This window comes from Dermacentor andersoni, chromosome 10 (genome assembly GCF_023375885.2).
Source record: "Dermacentor andersoni chromosome 10, qqDerAnde1_hic_scaffold, whole genome shotgun sequence".
Lineage (NCBI taxonomy): Eukaryota > Metazoa > Arthropoda > Arachnida > Ixodida > Ixodidae > Dermacentor > Dermacentor andersoni.
The window spans coordinates 98345084-98370896 of NC_092823.1; the positions used below are offsets into that span (position 1 = coordinate 98345084).

Sequence of the window (25813 nt, forward strand, 5' to 3'; positions counted from 1 at the left end):
GTGTCACTGGGTAGCTGATTGTCTAATGGGTAGCGTGTATTGCACTGCTGGGTTGAGGGAACAGGATTGGGAACAAACCGTTGGTCCAATTTAACTAAGTTACTGGGTATGTGCAACTCTTAGTGAACCTCTTCGATACTGACTTGGGTGACTGGGCATGAAGCTTTTGTTATGTGCCGCAGTTCTGTGAACCCCTTTGACACCAAAGATCCCTTAAGATTGCTTTAGTCCTTAGTGGACTAAAACTCAAGCCACGTATGTCACAGTGGCACCACTAGATTGCACAGCGGGTGCAGTGAGATAAACAGTGTGAGGGAGAAGGCCTATTGCATACACGTTTCAGTGTTTTATTTACTTACAGTACACCCTGCAGTGCTGAAGTATTACAGCAGGGGAGTGGGTACAGCATAAAGTGACTAGCACGAGAATATAATCACACAAAAGGGAGGGATTACAAAGGAGCAATGCATCAAGATCGAAAAAGAAAGTACATGAAAAAAGTACAAAAAAGTACATGAATAACAGTACAAGAGAAAAAAAGTACATTCAGTCTGCCGACATTGGTTTGAAAGAAGATTGCAATCACAAATCATTGATTAGTCTTAAAAATACATCCCAAGGGGCACTCGCAACTTCAACTGGCAACTTATTCAATTCAGAAATACTGCCGAGAAAAAAAAGAAAACTTCATATGGTTCGTGTTTCAGGAAATTTCACGTATTTTGAAACTGTGGTCTCTTCTGTTTGAGATATAGTGGGGTGCTTTAAGGTATTTTAGCTTGTCAATGCCTGTCGCATCAGCGTATATTGCGTGCAGAAGTTTCAGCCGGTGCTTCTGGCATCTTATCTGTAGCGGTTCTAGTCCGAAGTGTTTCTTTATTGCTGTTATACTCGCGTGTCTGAGTACTGAGTGTTGCCCCCTCACTGTCAGAAGTGAAGGGGCAAAGTGGGCTATTTGACCCCCCCCCCCCCCCCCCCCCCACCACTTTTGAAAGTGGGAACTTTTGGCTGCACACTGCAATATCCAACAATACAACAGCCGAGTGCAAATTTTTTTGTGAATGCATTAGTTACGTAAGTAACGTTTTAATTTTTTTTTACGTATCCTCTTTTTGGGCATCGAGGATTGCAGTGGTGCAACAGCTGCGCCAAGAGCGACTCTTTGCACCATCCTGCGCCAAACGGCATAGTAGCGGAACATTACTGCTGAGCCTGTGCCTACGCATGCATAAAAGCGAAACCCTCCTTCCGTCAATGCTTCGCAGCTAGCAAAACTGAAATCAGGCATGAAGCTTTTAGTGAAATTTTCTGCAGCTGCTTGGGCAATGTTTCTATTGGTTTTGTCTAAGAGATTCTCCTCTCCCTCTAAGTGTACCATCCTCCACATTTTGCAGCAACGTGATGGCACATCTGTGGATTGTTCCAATAAACCATCTGCTGTTCGACTGCCATATTACGGATCATGCATTGTGCGCTGGTGCACCAATACAAGCCCACGAAGATTATTCCGTGTTCCTAAAGACAACAGGTCAGCATGCATTTTTTGTCTCAGCTTTACGTAGCTGTCTTGCAGTGAGCTACCACTGAATATATTAGTATATTACAGCTGAATTGAGAAGAGTAAGATGGTGTTATAATATTGTTTTATCAAAAAGTTGCGAATATAAAGCACTTGAGACGTATAGCTTCACCTTTGCTTCACTCACCTTTATTTAAAAATGCATTTATGAGGTTCACGGTAGAAGTACCGTAAATATCACTGTGCCAAGACGACAAAACGAACTCACTCTTGCGCGATCACTTTATCTTATTGGTGCTTTTCATTTTCACTCACTGTTGCTGCAGGATGGAAGCTTTTCTAAAGTATGCTGAAAGGCCACAGCTGTTTGGGTTGCCCAAGGAAGTAGTACATTATTACCGAATCTGCTCGGCACACTTTATTGAATCGGATTACATGGACCCCGCGAAAACCAAACTTAAATGGTTGGCCGTGCCATCCGTAAAGGCTCCAGATGAGTCGAAGGGTAAGTGAGACAACAAGAAAAAAGCTTTTATGGATAGGCTATGTGCACCTTAACTGACAGTGCACATTACTTGATTATTTCATCTGCATTGATGCATTTCATCTGCATTATACATCACGTTCCAAATACAGTGAAACTTCGTTAAACCGTAGTTGGCCGGAGCTCGAAAGAAGTATGTACTAAATGGCAGTACTGCTTAACCGAAATAGCATGAGATCGCCCACTTACCTGTCAAAAACAGAACTCGGAGAGAGTTGAAGGGGAGAGAAAACATGCAGAGAGAGATGAAAGGGGGCAGAAAACATGCAGTATTTATTCACTTGCGGGACAAAAGAGTTATTTTCGTTTGATGCTGTGGCGGCCTAGCAGCGACAACAGCGGCCTGTCGTCGGCTCAGTCATAGTTGGCTCATTTGCGCAAGATGTGCGAAGCAGCCAGTTGCAGTCGAGAATTCCAATCTGGATCGGGCTTGATCGTGATCAAAAGTGTTCACTGGTATTACTGAAGCGGCGAGCCAGCTTTTCAGCCAGCCCCCTCTTCTCGCCAAGCACTTGCATGGCAGACTTCTCATTGACGTTGCATGTTCTCCGTGCATGCAGGCGGTAGCGCTGCAGAAGTCACAAGGCACCTTTTTCATTGCAGGGTGCTGTTCTCGGCGACGATTGCATTCATGAGGCTGACGTAACGCGCAGCTTCTGCCACTGTCAGGCCTGAATCGTCCGTGCTGTCGCTTTCCGTATCGTCCTCGTCACTGTCGTTGATCGACACTTTGGCAACAACAGAGGCAATGATGGCGAAAAGTCAAACCTTGTAGCCGACATCTCTTCGCGGTCGCAGCAGCGAGTAACTTCTTCGAATTCTAAATGCCACACACCGTAACCAAGAGTAGATTCTTGTCATGTGCCAGCGCCGACTTCTTTGTGTCACGTTCGCTAGCACGAACGATGTCTATTTTTTCTTCTATGCTGAGCACTCGGTGTCTTTTTATCTGAGCTTCGGCATCACGCAAGTTCTTCTTTGCACGACGCCACAACGCTCTCTATCACGGCACCGAAATGATGTTGATGTTGATGTGGCTTCAGGCGCAAACGCACAGGGTGCTTGAAGGCTGTTCCGATTTCTGAGGCTTGTTGTTCTGCCGGGCCACTCGATGGAAATGACGCACCGCTATGATTGTGCTATTAAAAGTGGAAACACTACGTGTTAACCGATATGTACACAATAAGCTGGTACGGTTTATGTGGATACAAAACATTATTTTCAATGGCCGCTGAGTCGGCTATTTGACTTAACTACTTTTAAAATGAAACTACTGTTTAAGTGGGTACAGTTTAACGAAGTTTTACTGTACTGGTATTAACATTAATGAGCGCATTTATCGTGTAGCAGTGTTGCTCCATTAACTGGAAAGAAAATGTTTGCTCGCAATGACAGCTGTAGGTCTCTTGTCATTCACTGTGTGGTGACATGGAACACTTCACTTTTGAAGCTTCTTAGACAGAATAGCTGTATTGCAGTCAGTACAGATGTGAATATAGCTTTAAGTCTGCTTTCAGGCAGTGGAGTGAGCTATCACCCATTCTCTTCACCATTCACTTCTCCCATGAGAAATTTTGCTTCATGAATGCATTAGGCTGCAGTAAACTTGTTCATCTGCACATGGTTGTAAAAATGCATGAAATATTGTAATGTAACTACAGGTTTTTATGCTTAAATTAATACAAGCACCTGATAATTTAATCCCAGTGCCAAATAATTTAATATACACACTACATGCTTTAATACTAATGCTAGTGAATGTAATCCAAAGCAAGGGTGCATTTGAGGAGGTGTTCTAGGAAGTTCAATATAATGACGAGATATTATAATGTTGCGTAAACCAAACATAACCGAAGAGTCTTGTTAAAGAGCGTTGTCATGTGACAACAAAAATGCCTTTCCTGCGCGATACATCATCAAAATAATGCACTGTTATGGACATTGTATTATTGCTATGAACAGGTAATGCAAAAAGCAGCTATTTGATAGCTTTGCTGACGTGCATTGAAACAGAGGGGCCTTCAAGAACAAACCGTTGATTTCTAAGGCTGTTAAAAACAGGCTGAAAAGAGCATTATGTGACATCTGATAATTTTTTTTTCTACAAGCCCCATTGACATGCATATCAAATGAATGAGCTTCGAACAATCTCTACGATTATTCACCACGTCGCCCATCCCAGATCTTGTGGAAGAGGGTGTCACGGGATCTCACGTAACATTTGCCAGCCTATTCCTGATGGAGCAACGCTGGGGTTGAACGCAAGGACTCAATTTCCAGAATTATTTTCTCGCTTAAAACAAAAATTGTTCAGATTAAACTGTCAGAAATAAATGCCATTGAATGGTACAGTGCAACTTACTATATTCATATTTTTACTACGACCACCTCATTATGCAATTGACGGCTGAATGTGCTTCCAAAAGCAAATTTTTTCAAGTTTGGAATTTTTTACTCACTCCCGTTATGTTTTTTGATCTCTGAAACATTTTCATCGGCTTCTCCACCTTCTGGACACCTTAGAGAAATAGCTGGAATGACTACTGTCAGAACATAAAATTTCGTAAGAAATTTTGAATTTTCACCTTTTTGTATCTTTCGTGTTTTATACTAAAACAAAAGTAAAACAAAATCAGTTCACGTTCATATATATAAAAGAGCAATCTCTTTTATATGCATGAAAAAAGTTTTATAGTCATTGGTAAAAATGCTTATTTTGTGCAATTTTTTATTTCCTTAGGCTGGGTTTTGCGACCATTTGCAAACTTAATATGGTGGCCACAGCGCAAAAAAAGAATTTTCACCAATAGCAAGCGAGGTTAATGTTTGTCACAGTAACACAATAGTCCATGGCTTTCTTTTAAGAAATCGTAGATGGTTGAGTGCCAAGTCTGGATCAGTTGGCGTGGAATGACCCTATATTTACATGTTATCAGGCTATTGTCGAGCCAAAGGAGCACCATAAACAGCTATTTCGTAGTTTGTTCATTGGATATACCCTTGCAGCAATGTGGCGAGCACCCAGCAGGCTTCCCCTCTTATCTTTCGCCATGTAGCACAAGCCAGTGAACATTACATATCATGCTGGCGCGTATCCATCCGCCACGCCAAGTTTCCTGAAGGTTCACTCCTTGTTGTCCAGGCTTAATGAGAAAAACTGCATATAAAAAAGGCGCAGGAACGCTCCATTCATATCAACCGGGAGTAGACAACATTTGTGTCACTGCATTAAGCAGGTGGGACGTAGCAGTGCCTGCACAGTGCAAAAGTTGCAGCTTGAGACGATGAGGCTTGAGAGGGTAATGGTTTAACCACTTGTACCTGTTCTATATTGAGCTGACACAAAACTCTTGTGAGAAAGCATTCATTGAGAGATACCCTCTGTCCCCCTGATATCCTCTGTGGTGTACGATAAAAACGGTTTCAGGGACACTTCGATGCAGAGCTATTCACTTGTCTAAGTACTGAACGAGAAGAAGGGGGGAAACTAAGGGGCCCAATTTTTGTGAGTTGCGACCGTATGAAGCCAACGAAAGCATAGGTGAAGTCATTTGTTGTTTTAGTTGTAATGTAGAAATGATTAGGTAAAGGGAAATGAAAATAGACGAAAAAGCAACTTGCTGTCGATAGGAAACTAACCCTTGTGCTCTACCATTGGGGTACTGCAACGGCTGTTTCCATGTCCACATTCTTGGGTATTTACGTACATATACGATCATGCAAGTCATAGCGAGCGCCACTCGTGGCTATGGCAGTGAATTTAACACAGTTGATGCAGGTGACCTGTGACCTTAAACAAGCATATTTTGTGCTTGTTTCTGCCACTTGTTCTTGTTTGCTGCTGCTGCTTACTGCAACATTTATTAGTGTGAAACATGAACTCTACAACTAGGCTTCTGTCTAATTTTTTCCAGGTGACGCTGCCAGCCTTGGGCATCAGCAGGAGCTGCCACCTCAACCAGGGCCATCTGGCCTATAAAGAGGTGACCCGCTTTGTTGCAGAACATTACAGAGCATAAGTGTGGTTTCAGGACCTGCCTATGTGAAGTCTTTTCATCATGAGTTCAAATTTCTGTTGTACAGATCCTGTCAAGTCCACCTGCTGCTTCAGTGAGGCTGCTTCCCAGTCGACACAGGCGGAGCTCCTTCACGCGTGGATTTCCTGGAAGGTGCAGTCAGAGAATGTGGCATTCAACTACATGGCCACTCAGTTCACTCAATAGCAGCCATTGCAGCCCATCTAAGTCAACAGCAACAACAAGCAACTCAATCAGCAACCGTAGCCGGAGGGAGGTGCGATGTGCATTTTCATGCAGAATTCCTTTCATGCTTCATCATGGCGAATTGCACTCCAATCAAGAGGCAGCTCTGCTACGCTTCAGGACGTGACGAAGCAAGGTATCAAACGAGAATGTTGTCATACTTTTTTTTATTCCTGTTGAAAGAGTTGAATTTTGTAACGGTTTAGGGAGTTCACGTTTGCAGTGCTTAACAATTTCATACGGTACATGACTACGCAAATTGGATATTTTTTTGTAATAGAAATTTCGCCTGGCAGAAAGAAATGAAAGCTGCTTGAAGATGCATTAAAGAAAACACAGGAATACATTGCAGTGCAGAACATAGTACGGGATATGAGAATTGCAATCTTTCTGTTCAGCTGATGGTGTATTCACACGGGGCATTGCCTATATCTGTGGTCTAACTTGTCGATTACAACAGTTGCTCTTTTTCTTGCGAAATAGGGGCATAGGCAGAGGAACTGTCACATGTGCACAGATTGATGTAAGTTTGACATTATTAACTGCAATGCACTTTTTGTTTAAAAGTAATTTATAGGCATTCACGCTTTTTTTCCAAAAATATTATGATGTAAAGAAAGTTGACCTTTACAAGCGGCACTACCTTCGCAGAAGCAAGCGTAATGGCAGAATGACACCTTTTATTGCTCTGCACCACACACAAGTATGTTTGTGCACATTTGAGTATGTTCACATGAATGATTAGATTCACACTGTTGTGTGCTGTTTGAATAACCATCTAAAAGTTGAGTAGTTGATCTTACTTCTTGGATCAGCATTGCCTGCGAAAACATAGCCGTCGTGGTTGATGATATCTCCCCTCATTGTAAGTGCTGTTGTTGTAAGCATAGCTAAACAGATCAAGCAGAACCGCTTTATTGTGTAACTATTGCTTGATACAGTCTAAGCTCATAGCAAAGTCATGACCAACACAAACATATGTTTGTCATATCCAATATTCATTGTAAGTAGACATTGGTAGCTGCTGATATTGGGGAGAAAATCTTAGATTTGGTTCTTTATAGTATACAGTAAATCACTATATTTGTGTTCGTTATACAGTCAAACCTCAGTATAACGAAGTAGGTAAACCAGAAGTTTGCTTCGTTATATAGAAATTTTGTTGTATTGAAATTTGATCCTTTATGCAAATAAATACAGTTGCTGATTGATTTTTCTTACAAGGAAAGGGGTCCGCAGAATTTTCCGAAATATCAGGCGATCAAAAAGGCAAATTTGAATGAGAAAACAATTTATTTTGAGGAATTTGGGAGTCGCCAACGAATGATACGGTTTCATGCCACGTCGACAATATCTTCACATCAGCGGTACGAATTGAGCGAAGCCAGACACGCTTTCGCATGCGCTCTACCCCCACAGCTGATAGTGTTGCCCACACTGCGACGATGCTATCATGAAAAGCGCCAGCAGCGGGGAGCGAATTCATCTACCTCTAGCTGCAGCCATGTAGCCAACTACAGTGATGCACAGCCATGACCAAGGCGCGCACTGGAAATCGCAAAGCGCCAACTTACCCCTCCCCCATCCCTCGTACGCGCTTGATCATGTTACTGCATGCGAGCTCCCCTCCCCCTCTTTTCCTTTGCTCGCGTGGGAAGGCGACGCTCGTGAAGTCACCATCTTTCTTGTTTCACCCTTGCACCACTTTCATTCGCACCTAAAATACAACTTGTGAGGGCTGCGATAAACTTTTATCACACTTGGACTTTATACGGAACATGATGTAGCTGTGATTCGACGGTTGCTCTTGTTGTGCTGCACTCGATTTGAGAGGTGCGTTTGCCAGCAGTCACCTAATTGTAAGTCAATCATTCGCCATCTGCATCCGCGGAAGTTTCCATTTATTGTCTAGGCATTCCTTTACAGCGGAAGAAAATTTTGTTATATTGAAATCGCATACAAACACACTTTGTTATATTGAGGTGCACATACATGGTGTTCTATGAACAAGAGGTTATGAAAAGGTTATTATTTCATTACGTAGAGGTTTCACTGTATTGAGGTTTACTATACAATTTATTTTTCTGTTAACGTGCACGTGTGCAACTTGCTAGTTACTAGGCCCTGCGGTAAGATCTGAAAGTATTTTCGCTGCTGCAAAGTTCATTTTGCTTGCCACATAAAAGGGGACCTAAACATCTTGGATAGGTAGGCCAGTTGGTATTGCAGTGTACTAATGAGACTTAGAGCGCAGCAAAAGATGAACAAAGGAACACACTACACAAGCACTTAAAAATTATTTTTACAGCATGGATGCGATATTTTACTGCACGTGCATGCAGTGAAAAGCAGTTGTGAATGAGCATTTGTGTTGCGTGTCCTTTTATTAATCTTTTGCTGCGCTCAAAGTTTCATTGTTATAAACTGTTGGCAAAATTAGCAAGTAAAATTAACCATAACCAAACTTGGTGCTGCTATTTATCTTTCTGAAACGAGCACCCGTCACTTTTTAATTTTCTCACTTGTGTCAAGTTGTCTGCTGAAAATAGAGCTATGTTCAAGGTTTAGCAGTATTGATACATATTCCTAGTTGTGTGCAAGGCCTGTAGCAGGGAAACTTGGGCTAGTTGATGAACATTCATACTTGACAAAACTGTGCCAAATGGGTGAGAACAAAGAAAGGCCGCGCTTTTATGTGTACGTACCTTTCTTGCGCTTTATTTCCTTTAGTGCTGTATTGCCAAGTATGCGAAAGGCCTTGTCATTCCAATTTGTCGCCAGTGTTGCTGAGCGTCAAACATTGCTTTGTGTGGCACTTCACTAATACTTCGGATTTTATATGTTCTTGCCCTTTCCACCAATTTTTTCACTGTTACTACTGTAGTATTCATGTTCACTGGCAATATTCCTTGGCAGCACAGGGCACCAAAATTTCTGCTATATTTCAGGGGTGATTCTAGTCCCTGCGAGTTTGACGGGAGCCAACCTTGAAGTGGTGCCACAGTGTCTCGCAGCTGATGACTCCTTCTGCCAGAGGCAACTGCCCAGCGCAAGTGGGAATTAGTGCCATTTTTTGTGAAGAGGCAAGCTCTCCCACTGCCGCAGTGTAGTGAACGGGTGTTGCATATTCCTGCACATTTTGCTTGCAAGAATTTCAGGAGATAAGATCCCTCACCGCCGATGTGGAGAAGTGGCCGTGCTTGCAGCCATATCACTGTCACTTGTGCTCTAACCATTGTTCAGGCTGGAGCACAGCACAGACCCATCTCAAGGAATGGGGAATGAAGTGTTCTTTTGGTGGGCACACGATTGGCACAAGGACCTGAAAGATGATGCGACACGTAAAGTGGCACATGACTGTAAAGCAGTTCACATCCAGCGTCTTCCAATTATCCTTCACAAACGAGTATTATCTTCTGACGCATGTTCGATGGCGCCACCTGGTGCAAAAGTTGTACAAGTGTGGCTGGTGTCGAAAGCGATACTTTGTGAGAAAAGTCTGCGAATTCATGTTGGTCGACTCACTGGTGAGCAGCTTGGCTGCTTGACTAGCTTCGAGGGCAAGTCGACATTCGAGCGGCACATGTGGTATCATGATTGCTGAGAAACAGCAGTGTACAAGTCTGCTGTGTGCTCACATGTGTTTGTGAATGAGTGGAGCCAATCCAACCGGGTCTTCATTGCTTTCAGATTCAAGCTTTTCATTTCATATGCATTTGTGCAAACTCGGAACTGTCTCAAAAATCTTTTACTGAGCACAGGTTCAGCTTGACCCCTGACCTTTTGCAGTCTGATCCCTTTGCAAGCAAGCTGCTGAAATTTGGTTTGTATTGTCTTGAATTGACTGTAAATCGGCATATTATGGTGTTGCTCGGTGAGGTAGCACCATGTATATGCCCGTCTAGTATGGTTTAGCAACTGCGCATTGTTGGCTCTGTGCAGCGAGATGTGCATGCATTGTAAATTGCATTAATTAGTAATTATGTAATTAACACTTATGGGGAAGTCTCAGCACCAAGGACCCAGGTGGCTGTGCTCAACTGCCGCTAAACTGCTGTTCTTCCTCTTCTATGCCACACAATCTCACTGGGGCTGTCCGCTCTTGCACACTCAACACCATTTCCCCACACACTGTAGTAGCTTATTTAAGACTTGCATTATCTTTCAAAATCTTGACACGGTGCACGTCATACACGAGTGAGGCATATAGCATTCTGCTGACAATGTGCGCTGTGCCATGACTCCTCGGGTTGCAAAACCACCGACTTCATTTAGAAATATGTACAGTAATTAATATTGCATACCAATATTGTTGTTACTGATATTTGTTTCTTTTGATACATAGGTTGGTGCAAGTGCCCTTGTGTGACATTCTTGCTTTGCCTTGATTTTTTTTTTTACCTTCTCAAGGCCTACTACAGTGCAGTCAACTTATAACGATATCAAGAAATTTTATCGTTATAACCGATCATTGCTATATCAGGACTGCCATAAAGAAAGAAAAAAAAAAGCTGCTGAACATACCTTTGTAGCTTCGAAACCAAATTTGCCATGTACTATAAAAAATTGGCATTGCAGAAAGTAGGCTGTGAAAAGTAAAACATTAATTTATACCTCTAAGCAGCACGTCAAGCGTTAGGAAAAAATAGTCAGTTTCAGGTTCACAACTGCAGTGTGCATCGCATCCAGCAACTGCGCGAACACTGGCAGCTATAATTTAGCATGCATGAAATCAGTGAGCAACTCTATCGACGACAGTGCACTTTGCGTGAACATTGGGGTCGGTGTCAAAGACGGGCCACTGTGAATCTTGTCGCTGCTGCTGCTGTCGTCGCCTCCATCGCACCATGCCACTGTCTGTGTCGCGACAATGATCGCCTCTTTGGAGATTCTTCGCAGAACGAGGCAGCGCTATCTGCACTAAGGAACTCCTGCACCGAAGCACCACCTATTTCATCGCCAGTAGCGATGTGTTCCCAGAGTTAATGTTAGCGGCTGCCACCGTGTTGGTTCCACACATGGGGGGTTTCACCCTGGTGCACGAAGCCCGCCGTTTCCATTGGTCGACATGGTCACTGGTTCTAGCCTTCATAATTGTGGTGGCGCTCACATTTTTTAGAATCGTCTGTATCGTTGACTGCGCGAGCTCGTACTTCGAGTCTTGCAAAATTTGCAGCTTCGGCCCAAGCAACATAGCTTTGCGCTTTGTCGGTGCACCGACTGCTGCTTCCGTGGCGCATTTCCGCGCTCGCTGAGAAAGAGACGTAAAGTCCATCAGTGTAGATATTTGGGCTTGTTGGTGTAACATTTTGCAGTTTTTTTTGTGTAGCGCAAACAGCACAAGGACATAGAGGAGAAAACAGACGCATACAAGTGCGAATAGGTGGAATAGGGAGACTGTAGAAAGGGAGTGCGGGCACGGTCTGCTTCCTGCTTTCTTTTTTTCTCTGGACGCTTGCCGGCGATGTGGACGTGAAGCAGCTGGTGCCATCTTGTGGCATGCTGCACTAACTTGCGATGCTCTCCGTGGCTTTCGCAATCGGTGCGCTGGCGGGACATGCCGTGCCATAATGACAGCAGATACGAACTCGCATAGGAAAACTTTTCGCCCTGTCTCGGTTAAGCGGAACTTAGCAACGCAAATTTCACAATTATTTTGCTTGGAAAATGCTGCCCAAAAGGCAGAATTTCAATCGTTATATCCGGTATGCAGTGAATAACATATCGTTATATACGGATTTTTTTCTCGTAGCCCTACTACATAAGTTGATACTCGTAAGTCGACTCATCGTTATAATCGGTATATTGTTATATGTGGTTTCGTTATAAGTGGGCTGCACTGTACTACTACTCTGTTACACATTTTTCAATTTCACTTAGGATCGGTTTGCTTTGTATATTTATACACATTGCTTTCCTACTGCTACCAAGTTCTTAGTCCTGTCCCCCACAGTGTCCTTGTGCCATTTCCTGTGATAAGTTACCAAACACGTGCCTCAGAACCAACATCATTCATCAGGAGGGACATCATTCGCATTGCACAAACCTGAACCACTGAGCCGCTCGTCGTTCCTACAGGACACCAAGCTCGACGAGAGGCTCTAGCGAGGCAACTGTCTCATGTACATAAGCACTCACCACTTCTCTTATCATCATCATCCATCCCAATACTTTCACTCCCCTTCCCTCTTCCCCAGTGCAGAGTAGCAGACTAGAGCGCACTAGCTCAGGTCGACCTCTCTGTCTTTCCTATCAATAAATTCTATTCATTCATTCATACTGAACCACAGAGCCCTAACAGTCTCTGTAGTGCTCTGTTTCATAGTTCACAGGCCATTCTGCATGAGCAATGAGAGTAGTGGCATTGTAAAAGTCTCACTTCGTGTGTTTCACAGTGCACTTGTTTAGGATCTGTGACACTTTCTATGAAGTAGCTACTTTGCATATTACAAGTACAACTTGTAGTGTTGAGGTTACGTCGTCACATATTTGTGTACATTTGTGCTTCCAGTAGCGAATGCACTATGTTTTGGTCACGAGCACAGGCTGTGCACTATGGCCACTGATGACAGAAACGTGTCACTTCTCTTGTTTGGTAGTAAATAGGTTCAGCTCTGTGATGCCTTCCATGTTATAATTATGTGATATTTTGCTACATGAGATAGGTGACATAATGCTGCGTTGAATTACACGATGCATACCTATATTTTTCTTTCACATGTTATGCACAGTTTTTTATTGCAAGTGCAAGCAGTGAGAGTAGTGTCACCTGCTATAAAGTAATATATGACCAGTTCACACCCTCTTCATGAGGAGCAGCTCTGAAAGGGAAACAGCGACTCTAAAGGTGCTGCTGCGTTGCATGAAACATGCCTGGTTGGACACAAATTGTGACTGGGTGACATGATGTACTGTGTGATGTTTTGTGTGTATTTGTGACACTGACAGCATGTGCGACATGTGACATTGTGATACACAGTGTGTGTCTACACAAATGGTCTTATGTCATCCTTTATCTTCCATGCCACATTTCCCCTTCCCTAGTACAGGCTAGCCAGCGAAAGATTCTGTGGCTAACCTCCCTGTCTTTTCTTTTTTATCTCTCTCTTTGCATATCACTTTCTGACATTTGATACTATATCATGACCAAGACAAAGCGACAACACGGAGTCATGGAGTCAGCAGTTGTTGCTTTAAGGGTGCAATCTGGAATAGACACCACCTTCATAAACATGCAGATTTGGATAGCATTTATTACTGTGCGTAATGAAAAAAATTTGTTCCAACTTTTTCTTTTCAACTTGTTTTCTTCTTCTGGTCGTTTTCTTTTTTCCTGGAACACTGCTGCTGTTGCATGACTTGGCACATCATCAGAAATTGGCCTACTGAATCATGGAGCCTTGTCTGTTTATGCAGAGTGCGAAGGTAATGCTCCCAACATAACGGCAAGCTACTTGGTGCTGAAAAAGCGGGTGATTCATGACTAGAATGTGCAACATAACTGTATATGAAAAAACAGGAAGAAGTTCCACTCTGAACTAATTTTGTCCCACAATTTTGGACATATCTTGAAACTGGTGTCATCCTGGAGACTCATTTGAAGTGGACACGTCTTGCAAACTCACCGACTACATTTTGTAAATTACAGTGTGCTATGTACAATGTGCTAAAAATACCCCTGCGACTAGCCGCTCGAGACACTTTGCGTGTATTCCTGGGCTTCTTTCACACTCTGAAAAGCACTTTTACGTAACACGTATTGAGCGACAGGAAGCTGTATCGGGAGTCTTTCATGTTGCTCTACAATTTTTTCATTGACACTTTTCATCTAAATTATAATATTTGAGAATCTGATTAATTAAGACTAATTATATAATTAGGCGGAATGCAAGAAATAATCTGAGTATTTCCAACGACGGCAAGCAATATTACCTTGGTTCTGTCCAGCTATGTGGCACTTGAAAATTTTTTAAAGTTTGGCTAAAGCTATATGGGACACCCTGTGTATCGGTGCACATAAGGGAAATGACAGAATAGGTACAGAGAATATCTCATCTGCATACTGATGTTTATTGCCTCTGTGTTCGTCCCTCGGCGCAGTATGTACCAACACCTTATTTCGAGTCGAGTGTGCTCCACAGGCTATCCTGTACCTAGACAGGGAAGAAATCAATAGAGATGTACAGAAAAAAAAAACACTCACATTCCAAGCCAACACAATCATTTCATTGCACCTCCTACATAGCTTCTAGTATATTAACATTGTACTTATAATGTCATAATATTTCTATTTATGTGCAGTATGAAAATAACCATAGTGTTTAAAAGTTTTCTAAATAAATTATATGTATTTCTTGCAGCATGAGTAAACTTAACAAAGGCGGTAAGCAGTGTGCTCTTTCCAGTCCAAAATATAATATGAAAGATGCACAACTGAAAGACATCCTTACACAACAATCACTTTAGTTTATCAGTGCATCAATGCTCCTGTGGGAATATATACAGGAATTCTAGCCATTAGATGCAATTAGCACTCCCTCCGCACAGCCAAACTGAGCAGTTGGCCAAGTCAGGAGCTGGGGTAGCCATAATGCTCACTACGCAATGATGATATAATATTAGTTTTTATTTGATTTTGCTAGTACCATCTCTTGGTCGTATATTTTAGTTCACGACACCCCTGTTACTCTTAAAGGGCCCCTGAAACGGTTTGGACAAATTTTGTAGACGCGTAGGGTACAGCTAAAGTTAATCATTCGCGCCACAATTTGTGTGAAACGTTTCATATTAAGATAGCTACGGACAATTACAAGTTACCCTCCTCCACAGTCATGCATTTTCTCCTCATCTCGTTCGCCGAGTGATCGGGGCCAAGCTCCAACTTCACTGGCTCTGCGTCATGATGGCATGTCGTGTCGTCCACTTCCGGTTCTCTAGGAGCGAGCGCGTGAAGCCTCTCCAAACTCTCCGCCAGCTGCTTGGCAGTCAACCCCAAGCGAGAGCTATCGAAGCAGCATGCGTTGCGAGCATTCTGTGGCAGCGCTGAACGTGTCTGGTATTCCAGCAACCATAGGTGAGCTGGGTGTTTCGACAGAACGTTGGAGGCCTAAACTAAAACTGATGAAGCAACTTTAGCATAGACGCACGTGAGCTGCCTGATCAGTCTCCATGGTCCAGCCACTCATTGGCGCAGAGTTTAACCAGCCAAACAAAGAGCTAATATTGCTCTAACCAAGTGTAAAACATTTTAAACGTTTACAAAAACAATGTGTTAACGATTACACTCCTGCAAAATATTTACACCAGCAGTAAAAAGAATACATTTCATTACTGCTACTGTGTGTGGTTGAGCTCTGTGCCACCCTGTGGCTGCACCGTGCAGACCATTCACGTTTGCGCTTCTGCTCATCCCGTTAAATGACACAGTCAAGCGGCCAGGCCCTGTCCCCTTGCGCTTGCGTTTGCCCTAATACTGGACTCTCGAAACTCTATTGTGTTAGTAATCTTCCGGTGTAAAGTGATGGCCAGAAACACGCAAATCCTGGCGCTGATCGGATTGCGGAAGTCCAATGCACTGCAGCGAGTTCGCTCGTCTGCTGCCTTGCATAGTAACACGATGTTGCAGCTTGGCATATTGCCAGTCGCTACGTTTACAGTCCACAACGCAACAAAGTCGAATCATAGTGCTCGCGAAAAAAAAGACCGACTCTGACCGCAAAGCTGTCATCAAAGTGGAGTACGTCATAACACAAGCAGACGACGCTTGCTGTGTGCCGGAAGTGCTCAAGTGTAGTGAGAAATTGTTCTTGTGCTTTCTCTTTCTGATACTTTCTTTTTATAGAAACAAATTAACTAACATTTCAATTATTACAAGCATCATTTATTCACCATAAAGGTGGAAAAATTATCGATGACACGCCCTGGGCAGCCAATCGGATATCTCGCCCTACTGACGTTGATTGGGTTATTTACGTCATATGGGTAGGGGCGGCTGAAAATTTCGCCGAGCAGTGTGCTGCGATCGGCAGCGATGTACACGGTCGTCCACTTCCAATTTGAACACGGCTCCGGGCGGCCGGCGAGGCCGGCGCTCCGCGGAGCGCCGCTCGTGGGCGCCGGGGTAACTAACGCGTCGGCGCACTGGCAGCCACAGGTGTGGCCTCAGCCGCGTCGTCTAGTGTGTGCTGGCGCGCTGTAGCAGACGACGCGGCTGAGGCCACGCCTGTGGCTGCCAGTGCGCCGGCGCGTTAGTTACTCCGGCGCCCACGAGCGGCGCTCCGCGGAGCGCCGGCCTCGCCGGCCGCCCGGAGCCGTGTTCAAATTGGAAGTGGACGACCGTGTACATATTTAAAACCTTGTAAAAAATTACATGCTTTACGCGGAGAACTGTGGAGTTAATGATCAGAAGGACTTACTCTAACGACTCAGTATGTTTATACAAAATCGTTTCAGGATCCCTTTAATTCCTTTAAGGTGTGGAAAGTGTATGTTGGCCAAAAACGGAGATGTGTTAATGATGGGTTAAGGGAGCATGCAAACAACGTAAAAAATGCATGTGAATGAAAGGATTTTGAAGGTTTTTTGGGAAGTCATTGTGTGGCTCGCACACTTCCGTTATTAAGAGTAAAACGCATGTGACACGGGAAATCGCAGAATCTAAATGGATTTCTAGACTTTAAAAGGGATGTGTCAGCTTCAGACAAAGGGCTGCCGCATTTACACATGCACACATGATAACCCCTGGCTCGGACAGCATATACATATTCACGAACCATTCACAATCGTGTTGACGGAAGTTCAGTGCTCGCCCTCGTCATCTTGTCTCCCTCCATGCATTTTTTGCGCTGCTTCCTTTCATGCCCGATTGGCCACATTGATACTTTATGTTGACAATCTCTGGCAGTCACGTGCTCCTACATGGTTCATGTACAGTTAGCATGAAATCGATAACTAGGCTAGCCCTGCACTTTAGGGAAAGAGATAGCTAGAACAGGCAAGCTCTTACAACCGGCCTACTCCACAATTCATAAACATGACAAGTCACTAAAAGCAATTTTTCTCTCTTTCAACAGCACATGACAAACCTGAGCACAGTGTGTTCACAAAAAAATTTTGAAGTTGCTCTCAGATTAAATTCCGCTTAATATTCAGCCAATCAACAGTGGAGGAGCAAGGGAAGCCTCAGCGTGGGCCCTCACAAATATGCTTGCTTGTTGAAATGTTGGCTCCAGACCAAGGCTTCTCTTGCTCACCTCTGTCTCCTTGCAACCTCTTTGGCTTGTTTAAAGGGACACTAAAGGCAAATACTAAGTCGGCATGGACTGCTTAACTACCATTCCAGCAACCTCGCAACGCTTGTTTCGTGCCAAGAAAAGACTTCGTTTACAAGAGAATGGCATCGGACGGGTCTGAATACCTTTTTCGAAATTCAAATTTCCACCATCGAACTGGAGAAGTGATGTTGCATACACTATCACCACCATTTGCTGCTGTCTGTGAGTAAAACAACGCTTGACAGACGATGGCACTGAGCCAAGACAGAGCGGCAGATTCGCTGCTGCAGCTGCTTTTTGGTCAAGTGGCGTAGACTGTTCGGGCATCTTGCGACATCACATGGAAATTGAATTCTCTGCTACTTGCAGTTTGTGTGAGTTACGCGAGGCAGCAAAACCAGTACAGTACTATGCGATAACGTAACACAAGAAACTTGAAAGCATGGGTGACGCAGAGTCGAGCAAAAACAAAATGTTTCTACCGCCTAGCTGCGTCGTCATGAAGGGTAGTTTCAATGAGTTTTGTTTTCTAAAAATGAAATAAAACTGGACAAGTAGCATTTTACTTCATCTAACAATACAATGTTTTTTACGAGTGGTTGAGTGCTATTGACAGAATTTAACTGAAGAGTGTGTTGATCCTCGGGCAAGTATATAGTAGTCAAATGTCCCGGGGAAGTCTCTAATCGTGTGCTCCATTTACCTCAATTTCTCGGTTGTTAGGGCTCTGTTCACAATAATATTGCCGCCTTAGAGATTCTTGAGCACTAATCTATTACTTTAGCTTAACTTAATATTTGCCTTTAGTGTCCCTTTAATACATAAGCCAAGATTTTTTTTTTTCAAGAAGTAGCCATCAATCACATTTTGCAAGGATCTGTGAGCATTAATTGGGCTTGCTTATATGTTTATTTAATGTCCTTGTTTATTCACACAATAATTGCACAAGTCCTTGTAAGCAACATTCCTTCCTTTCCTATGAGTAGTTGACTTTTGAGAAAGCCTCTACTGCCACATCTGAACACTAAATCTGCAGCATAAATATCAAGAGCTGACAATATGTGCTGAAAAATTTAGCATAAAATTTCTTTCCCCTACAATACGTGCCTTTCGCCAATGTGTTATGAAAAGAATGGGGCATGGCAGTTAGAGCTTATCTTGCTGACACTACATCTTTGTCGAGCACTTTTTAGGTTTCTTTTTAGTGTGATTGCACTAAGGGCCCTGTGTTGTATAAAATACAAAGTTGGCATCTTGTGTTCGACGTCGTTAAGCGAAAGACTATTCCGAACCACAACTACGCAGGCCCTCTGCATGGCGCAGAGGCGTGCTGAACTGGTGCTCAGGTACTGAACTAACTCCTCGCAGTAAGATGCATCAGAAAAATCATAAAGTACAACCTACAGACATCGTAGCGTCAGATTGTAATTTGAATATACCAGAAAACTATTCTGTTACGTGGAAACTCGAACATAAATTAACCCCTTTTCCAGCATTTCTACCATTGATAGAGTGGTGTGCCTGTGCTCGGTTTCTTGCAACAACACCGTCCGGATGGTGCTCGCCTCCGCACACCGCGACCCACACAAGAGGCCGCATTTCTACGAGAAAGCTCGCCGGCTTGCCTTCATGCATAGCGTTCATCGCCAGTGTTTCCTGGTAAACATTACGGTTATATAAAGTGCAGTTGCCGGTAAGCGTGAGAAGCAGTCGAGGATCTTTAAATGATGTCGCGTTACACTCGTAAAGGCGAAGCGTTTACGAGTGAAACGAGCGCCCTCCAAATTTTTCAATCTAGCTGAAATCGTCACACAGACAATGTGTGTAGTATGAAACACGTCAAGCAGCACTGTACGCAACCAGAGTACGAAAGGGCAGCCGAGCGCAATTATCGTTGTCTGAAGCTTCGTTCTCCCTGCTTTAGTGAAACGCCAACGACGATCTGTTTTTGTGTGTGTTGTAAACTTGCAGTATTAAGTCCAGCTGATCCGTACGAAACTTGGGGACATTCACCATTGACAACAAACAATGTAAGCTTACTGGATTGCAGTGCTTTTTTTTTGCCAGTTCAGGCCTTTAAGTTACCTGGCAACATAAAATCATGCGCCATTCCACTGCTGTGAAAGTGCATTACCAGGTAAGCTGTTTAGCACGCGACATAGAGGTGACACTGAATTTAGATCAGAGATACGAGCAAATTTTATTTCTCCTGAGCAGTGATGGCGGTCATCCTGTAGAAAGACATGCACACGCACATTTTTCTTGATCGGCGGCACACAAACACACATATTCTATGCAAAAGCTTATACATATCATATGGATATGCATTTGTTTTGTGGTCATCATGACGATAGGTATGCACACACATTTTCATATTACCTCTGTTAGATGCATAAGGATTTCTATGCCTACCCAACACAAAATTTCTTGGTCACGTAAGAAAATGAGTAGCTCTTACCCCTGTAAGCAAGCAAAAAATATATATCTAGCTGAGAGTCTACTGATCCTGAAAATAGTGCCTGTTGATAACTAATCTAGTGAAAATGCATATCCAAGTGATGTGATTTTGCTTCATATTCAGGAGTTGAGTTTTTGCACACGCAGATTTGTTGATGGACATGAAAAATCCACAGAACTCTAGCCATAAACAACTTCACTGTAACAAAGATATCTGTAGTGATAGAGCACCGTACACACGAATACCGTGCGGAGAGCAGTAAAAAAACGCGGAAAAATAGGTTTATTCCGACTTAACAGATGTTAAGTCGGAGTAAAACTATTTTCGCTCATGAATTCCCCTGGCTTTTGGAACATTTTTGCATTTAAGAAAACGCCCAAAATGAGCCAACGAGCAGCTTGACTACAATGTAGTGCGACCAAGCCGCTATGGCTGCTACCACCATAGAGTTTCCCACAGGGAACTCTGGCGCTGCAGTCATTGGCCCACTTAACCCACCATGGGAACAATGGTAATTACATGGATTTGTCTGATCTTTGTGCTTGTGGATTCAGATGTTCTTGTGGCTTTGTATATTGCGCTTTATATGCCTTCATTGTTGTAAATTTCAGAGCACTCTGTACACTTCGAAGTGCAGAAGACACTGTGAACACGCACAATCACCACAAATTGCAATGATTGAGCTTGTCGATGTGGCCAAATCAAAACACGCCAAGTGTCTCAAGGCACCGGCATGCCTGCGATAAATTCATAAGGGAATTTCACATCACTTGTTGCATGAGTCTGTGGCTTACTGGTTTCAATATCGTGCTTCTGTGCTAGAGGAATCGTACTGTTGTACAATTGTAATAATGTTTAATTATTTATTACACAGTAGGGCCCGCAGTAAATTGTTGAAAATGACGAGTTTACAAAGTCACAAAGCCATATGAAGAAGAAGTTTAGGCAAATCCTTTTACTGCCGATATTAATTCCCATGCTGGTACAACCGCTCCCATTGCAGCTCCCGTAGACACTGGCACTAGAGTTGCCTCTAATAATTGTTGTATGAAACTCTATGGCTGCCACAGAGGCCATATTGCTTTTATTGCGAAAGCAATACTGCTAGCACTTTCGGCCCATCAGTGGTCGTGGCGCCTCCTTACACAGCTGCGCGTCACGTGACCGTGTGACGTCACGCCAGACCGAGAGACGGGGCGCCAGCTCGCGGCATCGATGGTGGAGGCGAAGCCTTGCGCGCCGCTGCTGCGGCGCTACCGAGAGAGGGCGCTCGCTGGTGTGACGTCACGCTAGGAGGATAAATGGGGCTACAGCTCGGCTCCTCGCAATGGTCGGCGCGCTGCCTTGCGATATGTCGGGTGATGTGTACAAAGCGAGGCTGGAACGATCTGCTGCGGCCAAGCGACGGCGCCGTGCTGAAGAAACAGAAGAAGAACGAGAAGAACGGCGAGCTAAACAACGTGCGTATGCAGCAGCGTGGCGAGCACGCCGATCAACATCGCTTGATGCGGGTGCATCTAAAAGTTCAGGGCGAAGTTTAATGAGTGGTGTTAACGGTAGCGAAACTATGGAGACAAGTAGTAGTTCGGAGACAAGTTTCATGGACGCTCTTAATGCCGAAGAGACTATCATGGATGCTTCGAATGGTGACGATGCTGCATCTATGAATAGTATGGAACGCTACAACTTCAACAGAAGAAAGCGCCGTGCTGAAGAAACGCTGGAACAGAGAGTAGAGCGGCTTGCTAAAAGAAGAGTACAGTATGCAGCCAAGAAGGGAGAACGCAACGAGGCGAGACGAAAGCGGAGAGCCCAAGAGAAGGAGGAGCGCTTGAATAAGAATCGGGAGAAGTCTCTCATCACGGCCGAACCAGACGGTGACATTTTGGTTCAGCGACGTGAAGAACATGAGAGAAGGGTTGGAGAGTTCGAGTCTGCTACTCGTGAATTCCGCAAACGCTTTACGAACAATCCCTTTGGTTACGAGTTTTCTGAGTGTGGCCGCTTGTGGCATAAGGACAAACTTACTTCGGTAAGCGAACTCATGTTTCCTACCTTGCGAAAGGCCTATCCAGATTGGGGTGAAGAGACTTTAGCTAGTGCAGTAGTGTGCAATACCTGTAGATGCTTTCGCAATCTTCCAGGCTTAACTTACAGGCTTCCAATCTTCCAGGCTTAATTTTTACTTAATGATGATGATGTTAGTTTTGATTTTGATAGCGCCATCTCTTGGTCGTATACTTTAGTTTCTGACGCCACTGCTACTCTTCTTTCTCTTTTCCCGTTACACTGTGGAAGCATATAGGTGTTCTGTGGTGGAAGCGGGTACCACAGCTGGTGTTCTGCGTGGGTGCAGTTTCCCTTCTGGTGTTCTGTGGCGCTACCGGCTCTCGGCGCTGATTCTCCTGCGTCGCCGCCGGGCCGCCGCCAGAGAATGCGATCCGCACGTGCCATGCGTTCCCATGTTCACGCCTTCTTTCTGAATAATGAGCGACGCAACCGGTGGAAGTGATTCGTCTGCCGCTGCTGCCAAACGAGCTGCTGCTCGAACAGAGGCTCAGCGCCGACGAGAGGACCCTGCTGCTGCTGCTGCTGCTAAACGAGCTGCCCGAGCAGAGGCTCAACGCCGCCGACGCCAGGATCCAGAAGTGCGCGCCGCCGAAGCAGAAGCTAGGCGCCGTCGCCGAGATGATCCGGTAGTGCGTGCTGCCGAAGCAGAAGCTTACCGTCGCCGCCGGCGAGAGGACCCTGCCGTTCGCGCCGCGGAAGCAGTAGCGAAACGTCGTCGCCGACAAGACCCGGCAGTGCGCGCCGCCGAAGCAGAGGTTCAGCGTCGCCGACGCCAGAATCCAGAAGTGCGTGCCGCCGAAGCAGAAGCCAGGCGCCGTCGCCGTGATGGCCCGGGAGTGCGTGCCGCCGAAGCAGCAGCTTACCGTCGCCGCCGGCGAGAGGACCCTGCCGTTCGCGCCGCCGAAGCAGAAGCGAAGCGCCGTCGCCGAGGAGACCCCGCAGTGCGTGCCGCCGAAGCAGAAGTTCAGCGCCGACGTCGCCGCCGAGAGGACCCCGCCGTTCGCGCCGCCGAAGCAGAAGGTTACCATCGCCGCCGCCAAGGCGACACAGGAGTGAGTGTCGCCGAAGCAGAGGCACCTGAAACACTTAAAGAGCGGCGCTCAAATTTGAATTTTTTAAACTTATTTCAAGCGGCAGCTAGTGACATCTGGCGTCCCAAGTTGGCCAAAATGGCCAGAAACATACAAACTGATAAGTGGGGAGAAGAGCAAAAGAAAGGTATCACTTTAATCGTTTTGATAGGCAGGCTATTGCTATCAGCACCACCTCAGCTGAGAGGAACCAATAGGATGATGAATGTAAACATGGCATGATTAATTTGGCCTCCTAGTTAGCTCGGACAGTTGGGTAACTGCCCTGGAAAAGCATTGGTTCTGGTTTCAATTAAGTATAAACACCATGCGAGCGATCATGCACGCAATCGTGACAAGCAATGCGATGGAGATGGCTGTCGCCTGCAAGTCGTACCCCATGCAAGCGACGATTTTGAGTGACGTCTCCCTGGTGTTGCCAGTGTGAGTGCAGCAATATACGCACCAAAACTAGCATGACGCGTGCTTTAGTAATTTAAGTTGATGTATTTTACTGTAAAAAGCACTATAAAATATTGATGAGGGTCTTGCAGTAGGTTCTTATCCTTGCACATATAAAAATTTAATCGTTTGCTCCGTTTGTGCGACAATCGGTAGTATTTTAGTGATGTACATCCAGTTCCGGCTTCACGCTATTGGCTATTCACTCATAGCACTTCTGGCCTACGAGTGACAACTTCTAGATTTCTAGAACCGAGCGATCGAGCAACAAGACCAAGCGACCTGTTCAAGCGACGGCCTGTCTTGTCGCTTGAATCTGTTGCTTGTCGCCATCGCGCACAAAATTGCTCTCATGGGGTTTAGCCTTTACGAGACAAGGATGGTTGTTTTTCACTGCTAGGAAGCCTTCTTGAGAAACCTCTAAAGCCAGTCTTCATTTCTAACTTTGTCCTCCCTTGGGTGAATGAAAATTTTCGCTTTCATGGCCCTCCACTTTGTGGATTTCCTCTGAACTGATTGCCATATTTAGTGTCCCTGTGTTTCAGCCACGGTGTTAGAGTAGGTTAGGTGAGGGAATAGCGTGGGCGCGCCGCTACGCAGAAAGGACGTCGGAGCATTCTGCTTACATGGTGGTCAACAGAGGCCGCTACTGACTGTTCCCCAGGTCTCCCGCCTTCACGCCATTCGATTGTTTTTGTCTGCTTCGGCTTGTTCCTGCTTTCATGTGCGCGTTCAGTCAGATTTAAATCTAACTCTCGGATCGACTTATTCTCTGCAGCAGTGCGATGGTGAAGTGCTTTGTGCCATATTGTAGAAGCGGCTACAAATCGTGTAAGGAGAAAAACTCTCTTTTCAAGCCACCCCAGGATGACGCAAGGCTCGAAGCGTGGCGGCGAGCAATACCACGCAAGGACCGTGTACTACAAAGAACAGATCGTGTTTGCGAAAGGCATTTTGCTCCCCACTTCATCTTGAAGACGTGGTCAGCGGAAGTTGATGGCCACGTGTTAATGTCCGGCAAGAGAAGAGCGGGCCTTACAAAAGACGCCATTCCATCTATCTTCGAAGGGGCGTCGAGCTACATTTCAAAACAGAGCAAGAGCCCACGCAAGACAGCGAAGCGATTATCTGGTCGCGCAGCTTCTTCAGCCTCTCAACAGAGCAGCAGCATAGTTGGATCAAGACTGCTCGCCGACATGACTCAACCTGTGGCCTCTTCCGATGAAAGCGACTGCGTTGCGAAGTCCTGCGAGGCCTCGCCGTTTGAAACACTCAACGAAGTGGGCAGCATTTGCTTACCTCAGCATTCATGGGCAGCACATCGCACCGACATTGAAGAGGTGAGAGACATCCTGTTTATTGACGCACAGGTTATACACAGGCAAAGGGACGGTTCTTCAGTAATTTTCAATAGAAAGACTTTGCGTGTGAAGATTGACCTCACAGTTGAGGTGCATGTCTTTGGCAGGCCAATTGATTGTGCTGCCGTTGGTGTAAGTTCGTTTGCCACGTCGTCATCTGATATCGAAGTCATGCTCAAAACCATTGACAGCCTTAACGTGTGCCGGGGAGGGCCAAGTTTAAAGGACTTCCTGAGTGTGCATCCGGAGTGTGCTTCGGTAGGCTTCGAGAAGAGCTGGAGACACAAGTGCCTACTACTATTGCCTGGAGGAGCCATATGTCATCACTGCAGCAGTCTCGCTGACACCTTGAGGTTGCATGCCGACCGCCAAGCTGCGAGAGCGAAACAGGAGCGACCATGGAAACGCATCAGGCTTGCTGTGCAGCCTTCCCAACAGGAAAAGCTCAAAGCTTTGCGCCGGGCAAAATCGGCACTCCAGTAATCACGAGCGCGACTTATTAAGCGCAACAAACTGTTGATCAAGTAGATACAGGACACCAGGACAGAGCTAACAAAATTGCAGGATGAAGACGTCAAAGATAAACTCCAGGCACTGGATATGCCACCAGCGCAGCTGCTTTTGTTAGAGGAATGCATTTCAGCTGCCAAGAGCACAACAAAAAGAAACCGGCCATACACAGATGACTGGATTCTCTTGCGTCTCCTTCTACACATACGCAGCCCTGCTACGTACTCTTTTTTGCGAAGCAACGACATTTTGCCTTTGCCATGTGTTAGTGCTGTAAGGAAGTA

The 25813-nt window shown here is 45.0% G+C and overlaps 2 protein-coding genes and 1 long non-coding RNA gene across 8 annotated transcripts in view; 2 read left to right on the forward strand and 1 right to left on the reverse strand.

Annotated features, from left to right (window-relative positions):
• LOC126544433 (uncharacterized) overlaps positions 1-13625 on the forward strand; it is a 36720-nt gene extending 23095 nt beyond the window's left edge. For 2 of the 4 annotated variants that reach the window (XM_055077639.2, XM_055077643.2), the window contains 5 exons: positions 1395-1528; positions 1846-2024; positions 5978-6046; positions 6147-6461; positions 9274-13625. In XM_055077639.2, the coding sequence (XP_054933614.1) occupies positions 1395-1528; positions 1846-2024; positions 5978-6042 (378 nt within the window). In that variant the 3' untranslated portion in view covers positions 6043-6046; positions 6147-6461; positions 9274-13625. Of the gene's footprint in view, positions 1-1394; positions 1529-1845; positions 2025-5977; positions 6047-6146; positions 6462-9273 lie in introns of those variants that run through there. The other 2 variants (XM_055077640.2, XM_055077641.2) reach the window with 2 other exon arrangements.
• A 749-nt stretch (positions 13626-14374) lies between these two features.
• On the reverse strand, positions 14375-17800 carry LOC129387910 (uncharacterized). The gene is made up of 2 exons (XR_008615072.2): positions 17098-17800; positions 14375-14478 (listed from the first exon to the last, which is right to left on the reverse strand). It is a non-coding gene; the product is annotated as an uncharacterized lncRNA (long non-coding RNA).
• A 3664-nt stretch (positions 17801-21464) lies between these two features.
• The window catches only part of LOC129387908 (uncharacterized), a 37118-nt gene continuing 32769 nt past the window's right edge, over positions 21465-25813 (forward strand). The window contains exon 1 of one of the 3 annotated variants that reach the window (XM_072284967.1): positions 21465-22088. In XM_072284967.1, the coding sequence (XP_072141068.1) occupies positions 21964-22088 (125 nt within the window). In that variant the 5' untranslated portion in view covers positions 21465-21963. Of the gene's footprint in view, positions 22089-22362; positions 24999-25813 lie in introns of those variants that run through there. The other 2 variants (XM_055077663.2, XM_055077664.2) reach the window with 2 other exon arrangements.